The 12,549-nt window shown below is 42.2% G+C and overlaps 1 protein-coding gene across 4 annotated transcripts in view; it reads right to left on the reverse strand.

Annotated features, from left to right (window-relative positions):
* Positions 1-12,549, reverse strand: part of PRKG1 (protein kinase cGMP-dependent 1) — a 726,550-nt gene that overhangs the window by 58,317 nt on the left and 655,684 nt on the right. For all 4 annotated transcript variants that reach the window (XM_075257507.1, XM_075257506.1, XM_075257505.1 and 1 more), the window contains exon 8: positions 1,160-1,225. In XM_075257507.1, coding sequence (XP_075113608.1) covers positions 1,160-1,225 — 66 coding nt within the window. The remainder of the gene's footprint in view (positions 1-1,159; positions 1,226-12,549) is intronic.

Consider the following 12,549-nt stretch of genomic DNA (forward strand, 5'->3'; position numbering starts at 1 on the left):
AGATGCCCCAAGGCATGCTTCCCCTGCTGTCCCAGTTGCATTCCAGGGTGTTGCCATCATTTCCTGGGGAGCCATAGTGGACTTGGTGACCCTCCTGAGTTGAATGGTTGGATCCCCGACCATCGAATCGGATCGAATGAGGTCCAATATTCGTTCGAATAGTCGAATATTGAGCGATTATTCGAAACGAATATCAAACATTTTACTGTTCGCTCATCTCTAGTAATCTTTGATACTATCATTATAGTTGTACATAATACTAGTAGTCACTATATTCTCTCCCCTACTATGGGACAGTATGTAGGAGAGCGGTAGGAACTGCTAGGATCGTAGATAACTATAAAGCGAGGAGTACATCTCCCTGCATAGTATACAGGTAGGTAAATTCGGCACACACGTGGACCAAGACTCGGTTAGTTTGGAACCAGCCTCAATGAGAGTGTTAGTTTGTGGCTATGAGAGCTCGTGTCTTTGTTGGCCACTGTATGATCCAATTCATTCTCTAACTAATGTGTTATAGGAAATGTATGCAGATTGTGATTGGTATACATGATATTATTGCTATATTAATACCACAATATCAGATGTACGCATAGAAAGAAGAGGATCCCTGTACAAGAACGGTATATAGGGTATCCGCTGTCTGATGACACAATATAGAGCTCCACTCATTACCTTATGGGGATTAAAATAACTAATAGAAGCTCCTAAAGCAGCAGTGACCCATACCAACTGTGCCCATGGGCAGGCGGACCGTATTCACATATGGTATTTCTTCTGCTGTACAATATCAATATCTTATACATTTTGCCCCCACAACATCATATAGCAATAGTCCCATTCAAAAGTCTGACCCCCTTCCCCCCCTAAAGTATTCAGTTTCTCTTTTATTAAAGGAGGCTCTTAGTCCCTAAAACCAGAAAACTGGCATGAGTTATATCACTAATGTATGCCAGTTCCTGACTCGATCAGATGCACCGATATCCACAAGAATTACTAAGTAGCTGGAGCCTGTCCGGAATCAACTAAGATTGGCATAAGAATCACCAGTCTTAATAAATTCTCCCTTTGTGTTCTGCTTATTGCCAAGAGACCTCCCAACACATAGGGATTGCTTAAAGTTGACAACTCCTTTAACATTAATTCAATTGATACTTACTCTCTGTCAATGACAAGACACATCACAGCTTCAGCAGCAATAACATTTGCTGTTCGGACATCCTCCCTTAAAGACAGAATAAGATATTATTATTATTATTATTATTATTATTATTATTATTATTATTATTATTATTATCACCATCATCATTTAGTAGTATGATCATTATTGTTGTCATTAAGATGTTATTTATACAGGAACATACATTATATCTGTTACAACTGAGAAAATGCAAATAAATAAATCCCAGATTTTTGGTTATTTAGAACAGTTATTATATATTGAGAACTATTATTCCCACAAACTAAGACCTGGCCATAATATGTCATTACTTTTATATACACATACTGTTGTTTGTTTGTCCCATATAGGGATCACAATGTACATTTTTTCCTATCAGTATGTCTTTGTAGAATGGGAGGAAATCCGCACAAACACGGGGAGAACATACAAACTCCTTGCAGATGTTGTTCCTGGCGGGATTCAAACCCAGGACTCCAGCGCTTCAAGGCTACAGTGCTAACCACTGATCAAACGTGTTGCCCCCACATACTGTTGTCTGTTTGACCGCTATTGCTCCCAACCCTGACCCAAGCGTGCATGTATCTCGATTAGTGAGAGAGGATTAAAGTTCTGCCATACAGCTCTAAGGGAGAATTCTATCCTGTAAAAATATAAGGATCAGGCATGTTGAAATCCAACACCCTGATCCTTGTTCTTCCTGATGTCTACTGACAGAGGAAAGGCAACCTAGCCCCATATACATTACAGGGTCAATTGGCGCAGCTCAAATCAACAGTTTAATGTGATGTGTATCAGTTTTAGGTTGAGACCAGAACTGGAACGTCAACCTTGTGGGTTCCAATGCAAAATCTATAAAGGGGCCCCCATCTATAATGATGGCGTCTTCCTATGTTGTAGATAGGTCTTTGGGCCCCTTGAGGCTCCAGGGCTCGGAAGCGATTGTTATCTTTGCACCCCTATAGTTACTTCCCAGGTTTAGGACACACATTGAGAAAAACTGTGTTTGGGGGGAAGGGGGGGGTTGGCAGATTTTCTGCATTTTTTGAGGCAATGCCAAGAGTGGCTTCAACAGGAATGGGAAATATAAAGGAAGAACATATACTTCTTCTAAATCCACGCCTGACTTTAGTTTTAAAAAAAACTGCAGCAAAAAATATAAATTTTCTGCAATGTGTGGCCTCAGTCTTAGCCTGTGATATCTGAATACTGCTGCAGATAATATTTTCTAGCAAATTAGAAGATATTCCAGTCATTCCAGCTCAGTCTATAGGTAGTGTCACACCTACACCATTGCAATAGGCAGTAGTGTAAAAGACATTTTATTCAAGTACGGCAATATCTCCTCTAGGCACATAAACTCTTCAATTCCACTTCTTTTATCTGCTTCTTCAGATTACGAGAAAATTGAATAAATTGCATGACATCTAATGCCTCCCTCATCTTGTAGCAAACAGGAAAGAAAATAACAAGTAATAAATTTATTCTATGCATTATGGATTACAGAAAGAGGAAAATGCTCCGACCGAAAAGAAACAGGTGAACGAGGGACATCTAGGTTTTATTACCATCTAATCACAGAAAGGTGATACATAGAGAAGATAACCATGGACATTTCTCTTCCAATATGCGGGGCAAGCTGCTTTCTTGTCATTTTATAGTTGAATTATATGGACTTGCTTTGAAAGATGCACCAAAGTCTCCGAACACCAAACTATTGCACCTATATTTGTCTATTCTAGTCCTTGGATGTAAAAGGGGGTTCCTGGTTTTACTAAAAAATAATAGAGTCGTATACCTGCTTTTTTCTAATCCACAGGATGAGCTCTGTTTGTTTAAGGCTGAAGCCCAATGTTACGGAAACAGCTTATTCTTTGAGCCGAAGCCAAGAAGGGCTACAGAAGGTATGGGAAATATATAGGAAGTTTTTATACTTCTACTTCTACTTTCTGCTAAATCCACTCCTGGCTTTGGCCTAAATACACGTAGCAAAATCTGAAACAAAAAAAGCTGAAAAGCCGCAATACCAGGTACAACCTATTGACAGGTGTGACACTGTTTCTGGAAGTATGTTTTTTTTTTAGGCTTAACCCTTGTTCACATCTGCATTTGTATTTCATTCAGGGGGTCCCCATACCAAACACAATTGCAAGCACTGTGCAGTAAAAGCTCAAGGACCCCATAGACTATAATGGGGTCCATGTGCTTGCCGCGCACTGCCCACATGAATCATGCGGACAGGAAAGTAGATTGTGAAGTATTATCCTTTTTTTTTTTTGTAGATTGTGAGCCCCACATAGAGCTCACAATGTACATTTTTCCCTATCAGTATGTCTTTAGAATATGGAATGGAAATCCATGCAAACACGGGGAGAACATACAAACTCCTTGCCGATTGTTTTTTGCCCTTGGTGGGATTTGAACACCAAGACTCCAGCGCTGCAAGGCTGCAGTGCTAACCACAGAGCCACCATGTGGCCCCGTCGGTTGTGAAGTATTATCCTGTCCGCATGTTCTATGCGGAGATCTGGCAGCATGCACACAGACCCCATTATAGTCCATGGGGATCCGTGTGCTTTTACTGCACAGCGTCTGCAATTGCATTTGGTATTCTGTTCCGGGGGTCCCCATGTGGACTGCCCCGGACGGAATACAAACGCAGATGTGAACCAACCCTTAGTCCCCATGTAGTGTTCCACAGAAAAAAAGATGTGGGTAAAACCGCGATGGCAATGCTTTGTGGTTTTTACGGCAGCGCTTTTCACAGAAAGTCCGCTGAGTTTTTCTAGAGAATCCATGCCCACTTTGCAGCAGAAAACGCTGTGCGGACACGCCACGATTTCCAAAACCGGCGCAGTTTTGGAAATGGCAGCATGTCAATTATACCTATGGAAATGCCGGTGGTTTCCAAATAAGTATAACTGTAACAAAGTCTGTGGAGGAAATCTCCGCAAACCTTCTGTTTAAAGTGCTGCGGGAAGAACCGCGATGTATTACCACCAGCGCTTTATTACTGCGGGACGTCCCATAGGGCCTTAGACTAAATTGGTGTTCCACCATCTTAAAATGACTCCACAGACTTGACATCATAAATCCATAAAATACAGCAATGTATCTTCCCCTTTTATTTTGGAAAATGTTTGGCTAACGTGTCATGTTTAGACAATTGGTACAAAAATGATTGGCTGTGTGGTCGCCATTTAATGTATTGCTTCTAGTTGTCACAGTATGCTGGGGTTTGTAGTATAACAAACGTTGGAGACTTTGTGTTGCATGCTATTACATCCATTGATATGACTTCAAGGCTTTACCAGAGCGTTGCTGCCGCATGCCATATTGCACCTCACAGCTAAAACCGCCTACAGCTCAACTTCTTGCCAGTTGCTGTTTTACATATTGCCGCTATCAGGGTCAAGAACTAGATTGTTATTTCTCGATGTAATGTATTCCTATTGCTGATAAATAAAATATTCCTATTTTCACTAAAACATGCTGCAATGCTTCGCACCAGCTCCTTGCCCACTGCCTATGCAGAGGAGACATTCCTTGAGCGCACAATAAAATGTATTAGGCTATTTATCTGAAAAGCTTTTACATGTCAATGTTCTTCCATTTATTGCACGGCAGCAAACTTGACATTTAATCAGGTGCATTAAAGTAGATCCGATCACCGATGCATAAAGAGTCGGCTTTCCATACAGTGACTTGTTTCATGCAGCCAGGAAGGCGCGTCTATATGTGTAAACTAATAATACAAGAATTTCAATTAGATTAAACAAGTCCATCTCATTTTAATTAGGTTAGAATTTCAATATGACATGAATAGGTAAATAGGACAAGATTTTCTGCATTGCCTGTAGCGGAGGATCATTGTAAGATTAGGACTGACAAGATACAGCGTAAAATTCTATAGAATGAAGACGGAAAATTGCAATCACATCTCCCACGAGCTAAAGAGAGAAATCATCGACATGCAATTCTGCCTTAAAGGGTAATCGTATACTTATGTAAATACACGGGTAATTACAGAGTGTTCAGAAAACAGCATTAGAAGATTGCTCCTAGTTTACACACAAGTCTTAATTAGCGCTTGTCAGCATAATGAAATCACTGGAGATGGGGACATGAGGCTGACATCAATGTGACACTGCCTATAAGAGATATCTGACTATGGAGAGCAGACAGGTACACCGATGCTGAGGTTCCTAATGAGACATCCCGGGGCATTTAATGGTGTGAAAGAAGTGAAGGTTCACCTCTAATTGCTGTAAATGTAATATCCTAAGGCCAGGTTAATAGACGGCATAGCAATGAGAAATTTTAGATTTTCTTTCCAAAACTAGCAGTATATCATAAAGAGAGGAGAAACTGCAATGAAAGGGGGTTGTCCATGATTTGGAGCCAAGAGTGTGGTGGACAGGGGAGGTATAAAATAAGAAAAGGAATATTCACCTGTGTTGTCCATCACTGCTGTGTCTTAGCCAGTGGTGTAACTACCGAAGCAGCAGAGGCAGCTGCCATGGGCCCCGGCGAAAGCGGCTATCGCTGCGTTTTTTTATTTTTTCTTAATAGGCCGTTACTGCGGGCCCCACAAGGACTATTATACTCAGGAGGCCCGGGAGAGGTAAGAAACATAAAAAACACTGTTACTTACCTCTCCATGATCGAGCAGGCTTCAGGCCTAGTCATCTGACGTCTCATGACTCCGGCCGGCATCCCGGGTCATGTGATGTCTGACGTCATTGAAGATGGACTACAGTGGAGGCCGACAGCGTAGGAGCCGGGAGATAGGTGAGTGACAAAGTTTTTTTTATGTTTTTCTCCCCCAGAGTATAATAATTGTTTATGGGTGTCCACAGTGGGGCATAATACTGTGTGCAGGGACCACTATGGGGCATAATACTGTGTACTGGGGCCACTATGAGGTACAATACTGTGTGCAGGGGCCACTATGGGGGATAATACTGTGTGGAGGGGCCACTATGGGGGATAATACTGTGTGCAGGGGCCACTATGGGGGATAATACTGTGTGGAGGGGCTACTATGGGGGATAATACTGTGTGGAGGGGCCACTGAGCGACATAATAGTGTGTGCAGGGGCCACTAATGGACATAATACTGCGTGCAGGGGCCACTATGGGGGATAATACTGTGTGCAGGGGCCACTGTGTGGGATAATACTGTGTGGAGGGGCCACTATAGGGCATAATAGAGCGCGCAGGAATGCGTAGGAGGGGGGTTGGTCAAGGTCTTCGGTGTCGGTCGGGGGGGGGGGCATGTCAAAAGTTCATCATGGGACCCTGCCATTCCTAGTTACGCCACTGGTCTTAGCGTTATCAGAGATCCTTCCTCGGGCTGTATAATCAACATCAGGCTAATCCGAGATCACTCTGCGGAGAACTAAATGCTCCTGAGTCTTTCTTTTTCTTCTAAGTTGCTATGACTCCTAATATCCTTTTCTATCTGCCATTCTGAGCTTGTATGTGTTCTTTCTTGAATATATTACTGTATTATCCATGCTGCTGTAATACACTGAATTTCTCCATGGTGGGACTATTAAAAGATTATTTTATGTTATATTATCTTCCTCATGATTGGGGTTCATTGCTGGAAGCCTTCATTCTCATGTGACCAGTGAGACCAATCAGTGGCCTGAGCATTAAGGTTCCTGGCATGAGATGTAAAGGGCATTGTTGATAAAAAATAAATCTCCCAGGACAGATGGGCGTTTTTTTTTTTATTTATTTTTTTTTAATCTTCCTTTGCTGCCCCATGGGTTGCTCCAAATCATGGACAATTCCATTAAGGGTATGTTCTAGGAATTAGGCACTGAAAATCTGCAGCAAAGTACAGTTATATTGCCACTAAGAGCTGCTGAATGCTTACAGATTTCTAATGCTCTTATTGAGTTGAAAAGGATCTATAACCAGGTTTGAGAACCCCAGTGATATGCATCATCATTTTGCTAATCCAAATCTGTTCAGCCATTCTAAAGATATAAGCCCTTTTAGTATTGATCAAAATTTGGGTATACTGGTCAAGTGAGCGGTAACACTGGTTTCTCTTAAGTGGAGTTTTTGTTTGGCACTCAAATGGTAATTTCATTGATCTTCAGAGATTTATTGATATGCAATCCAAAAAAACATCAATTTTAACATTTCAGTCCTCATAGGACATTCATTAGACAGTTGGATTGCCAGGAAGAACTGAAGAAGAATGGAATTAGAGGTAAAGCTAGGTTCATATCTGTGTTCGGGTTTCCGTTCGGGGGGTCCCCAACTATTGTCCCACATCATAACTCCAGCTTCCAGAAATGGTCACAATTATGGAAACAGCTCTTAGTTATGTTATTTCTGTAGCACCTAAGTTTTCCTATATAATATGCAATGTGACAAACTTAAGCCCTTCCAATCCACCATATGCAACAAGGTCTTCCATCTGCATTTACTGTGGAGAAGATAGCTCGGTAGAAGCAGTGGTGCGGACCCAAACAATCAAGACAGGAACACAAAATATGCAGCAAACTGGTTTATTTAGAAAAAAAAAAGGAACATAAATAAACCTTGACTTCAGGCATAAAATGAGCAAAATAAAATACAACCTTAACTTCAGGCAAAAACAGAATAAAAACCTGCTTGTCTGAGCAACTAACTAAACAGAACTGATAACCTAACTATATGAGTGGCTTACTTCCAGCCACTTGACAAAACAAGTGCAATATTGTCTCACTGGATTCAGGGTTACAGGACAAAACCATACACCTCCTATCACCCCATGGGTCTGCACTGGAATGCAGGATCTGCAGCCTTTTCTGGCCCAGTAATGAGCCAAGGATCTATACCTGGGCTGAGGCCTACTGCAGATCCACCCTGGACCACACACATGTCAGAAACCTGAGGCTGATATATCTGGACTCCAGCATTCTGCCTGTCAACTTCTCACAATACTTATTGATTTTTACAGATTCCCCCAAACTTTGCAGTTACCATTGTATCCGATAACAGCAAGAAAAGCAATTTCGGCATAGGCAAATACAGTTAGGTAGGTGCAGCCTCCATTTATTTGTACCTGTATATGTCACATACATCCATTGAGTCTACTTGGTATTGTGTTGCAGCCAAGTGCTATACACAGGTCCAGGCAGGAACACGTTCTATACATAACCTATAATTTATCCCCAAAATGGGACCCATCTAAATGAAAGAAGAATGGCAAAATTACCGGCTAATAAATCACAACACCTTCTGATTACAACAGATGGGCAACCGTGGCACAGGGCAGATGACACCTGCGACATGTTTGCAAAGGCCTCTGAAAGGATTGTAAGCAATGAAAACAAACACATAATGCTTGTTCCCATTCCATTGTTGCCTGCTGTCCTGGTGTGTGTGCCACTGCAGCCAAGTATTACATTACCATCTAGTTTATCCGATCTTCACCTGTCAGATTAAACTGTCATGTTACCATAAGATTGATACAGTGCCGTATTTGCTGAGTTCCGCTGTAAAAGAGCTTCTGCCATCATCAGAAAGAAGAAATTTCCATCAGAATCGGGTAGGCGACTAATGTATGCGGAGAGCTGAGCATCATAAATATTGGCCTTAATACCTTGAATTATTTCTTTATACATCTCACTATATTCAACATTGCAGTTTACTTATGCCTTGTTATTTTACATTGTACCTGGAATTCTGTCATTAATAACTAAATGAATACATCTAAGGGCGGATTCACACCTGCGCCGGGTCTCCGCTTTGCAGGTTTCCGTCTTCTGCCCGAGAAACTGGACAGAAGATGGTGACTGGCAGTCTGTTTTCAAACCCCGCAAAGTGTCCGCCTGTGAGCGTCTTCTGCCTCTCCGCGGTGAAACCAGTTTTTTTAAGCAGACACAAAGTCGTACATGCCGCGCAGTGCCGCACCTCCCATGAGGCGACCTGAAGCGACCGCGCTATGCCAGGGCCACAGGGAGGGCGGCATTGTCCTGGACTGGCTTAGGGTCACCGTCACTGAGCGGTGGATTGGGGAGGCCGCCCCTCACGCTCAGGCAGAGAGCAGGTCCTCTCCCTGCCTGCTAAAGATGCTCCCTCCACTCGGCCCTGCCCCCTCTGCTTGGCCCCACCGGCCCCTTCCGCTCCGATCCCTCCTCCGGGGGGAGGGGGGCGCTTTCTGACGTCCGCTTCAGGCGGCAGAAAGCCATGGTTCACCCCTGATGCCGCGGAGACCAGAAGACACACACAGGCGGGCACTGACTGCCAGGTTTCTGTCTCCTGTCCAGTTTCTCAGGCAGAAAATGGAAACCCACAAAGCAGAGACCGGGCGCAGGTGTTTACCTGCCCTAAGCTAATTTCCTTGCAGATTCCATTGCAAAGATACAATGTGTGTATTGCTGAATTTCACAATCCACATCAGCCAAGTGAAAATGATGCCGATAACATGACAAGGGGGCGACCTCTATGTCTGGAAGAAAAGAGGATTTATCATAGTCAGGAGTTTTTACAGTAAGAGCAGTGGAACTCACTATTATAGGGTATAATGATGACTTATACAAGTTCAAGAGGGGACTGGATGTCTTTCTTGAAAACAAAGCTATCACAGTGTATGGGAACTAGTATGGTCCTAAACAGGAGGGAGTCTCGAGCCACAGATGCTGCAGCGGATTCAGCCGTGGAATCCGCGTGAAGATAGGGCATGTCACATTTTTTTCCGCTAGCTGAAGAAAAATCGTTAGCGGAAAAAAAAACAGAGTAACTCCCATTTTAATGAATGGGAGGCATTATTTCCAGGTGAATTTTGAGGCGAATCAAATCTGCCTGCAAAAAACTCTGTGTGAACATACCCTAATATGGGGCAACTGGCATACACCTCATGGGGGGCTTTTTGCCTTCTTGACCAACATGGTAGGTTAATAGATTGGACCCGATAGACTTTTTCCAACGTTATCAACTATGTTACTATGTGGAATGCTATTGCCACTGCCGTCCATGCGTCCAGAAAATTTCTGTTTCAGGAATTTGAAGCAAATTTTTTCCATTTGACAAAAACTGATACTGAATTGGAAGCAGAATTTGGAGAAGAGAGCTACTGTGTTTTGCTTGTATTGGGCAAGGGAATATTCCAAAAGCGGATTTTGACAAATTCCAAGTCCAATTCCGCACCGATGGGAAAGGTATATTTCCTTCTTCCCATTCCATCTGTTTGAAGAATGAATATGGTGCTTATTTTTTCCACTAGCTAAAAAAAAAATCAGCTACTGTTTCCCACTGAAATGAATGGGAGGCGAATTTTGAAGTGGATTCAGCCTCAAATTGAGTTTCAAATTCCTATGTGTGAACACCCCTTATGTAAGTGACTCTTGGAATTGAATTGCCTTACTATACTGTGGTTAATAGCCTGTGTAGCTGTAGTAGTGCCGAGGAACGGCCGCTCTGCCCTATTCAATTAAGTAGCAACAGAGCTTCTTCCAACCATATATGATGTATGTAACTTCTAGCACCCACAGGCTACTGCGAGATTCGAGTGTCAGACCCCCACCGTTCAGATACTGAGCGATGACCTATCCTGTGCACATATCATCAGTCTCAAAAACACATGGGGTCTGAGACAACCCCTTGAAGGAATACATTAATTAATAACATATAGAAACTCTGCTGGTGGGGGACTCAAGGGGGATTAACATGGGGCAGATTTTGTTGCAAAAAATCAGTTCTATCCATTCGAATGAGGTTACTACAAATGGAATTCTACAAGGTTTGTTCAGATGAATAGGATTATTCAGGCATCTCTGCAACAAAATCTGCCCCATGTGAATCCAGATTTACAGTATTAGCAGTGCAGACAATCCTGCCTGAGCGAAATACAGCTACAGAACAAATTTCTTGTACCCCAGAGTCTAGATTGATAAAACAGCTCTATCTGAATTGTGCGGTCAAGACAAGACCATCAACAAAAACCATTCTATCCCAACCCATGGAAGGAAATAACGTTTTTGGTTGCTCTTTGTGATTTAGATCCAAGCACTCTAATATAATTTTTTCTTTGTAATAAAGATAAAAAAATACTAATAAATAACAACTACTGCTCGACTCGACTGCTCATAAAGCCTAATAAAAAATGAGTGACCGTTTCGACAATAAGCCTCCTCTTTTACGCGCTATACTAAGAGAACCAACCATTGGATTAAATAGAACGTTGTAAATAACACAATAATAAAATACACAAACAGATGTCTAAAAGTTGTATCACGTAACACAACAAAAGCCATTGAAAAGTAATTGAAAGCGTCAAGATGCATTAGGTGTCAAGTTAAACCTTGCTCCATCTGTGCATTACAGTGTATGTATAATTCTCTACAGCACGGTAAAAACCATCTGAGAACTTGCTGTTATTTTTGTAGCTCAACTTTTTGAATGGTGGAAATAATAAAGTACAGCCACTAACTGGTTGAATGTGGTGTCGCCCCCATCGCACTCGTCATCACTCCACCCTATGGAACACTTCCGTGTGAAGGAACAATCCGAGTCATAGCCAGAATAATCCATCAGAGGCTGTTTGGGCTCTCCATACACTGTTTTCTTCTCCTGTGTTGTGTGCTTGTCTCTCCCTTCTCCAGACTATAATTGTAAATTACATGTCGTTCCAACCTCATGCCTACAAGGTCACAGATGTTCAAACACTACCCTCATCGTTTTCTATTTCACTATGGCGTGGCAATCTCCCAGCAAGGAGAAAATGCAGGCAGAGATTCTTTGATGGGAGATAGTCTTTTTTTATCTGATATAAGATGTTGTCACACTTTGCTGTGCCAAGGTCTACATCAATGTGCACCAGTTGTGCCACTGGCACCCCTACTGTGAGGTTAAATGAGAGTGCTACTGAATTCCTGAAATGAATACTGATGTCTGCAACCTGGGAAACTTCATATTAGTTAGTCCAGAAGAAATATCCATCTAGCTATTGGACGACCGTGGCTCCAGATGTAGCTTATTAGTATAGAACTGCTGCTGCGGAAATCTTTGCAGACCATGACCAAACTGAAGATACTTAAAACTGTACAAAATTGTACCAGGGAAATATTCTCTTTCTGCAAGTCTAGGAACTAAGACCATATAATTCTCTGATATTAGTGACTGCCACATTAAACTTAACCTGAAATATTTTTTTGCAATTCCCCCTTTCCCCCCCCCCCCCTAAAAATAGCTTATCCCTCTTGATACTTATTAGGCTAGAGCTGTTTTTAGCTGAAACCAAAGATTTCCAGGTCACCTTGCGACTCCTTCACTATTGTTAGTGAATAGAGTCAAGTGACCCTTAGTGTTCAGTGACTGTGACTTTAAGTCAAACATTGATCAACTTTTTTGTGGCTTAAAGT

Source organism: Leptodactylus fuscus, chromosome 10 (genome assembly GCF_031893055.1).
Source record: "Leptodactylus fuscus isolate aLepFus1 chromosome 10, aLepFus1.hap2, whole genome shotgun sequence".
Taxonomy (NCBI): domain Eukaryota; kingdom Metazoa; phylum Chordata; class Amphibia; order Anura; family Leptodactylidae; genus Leptodactylus; species Leptodactylus fuscus.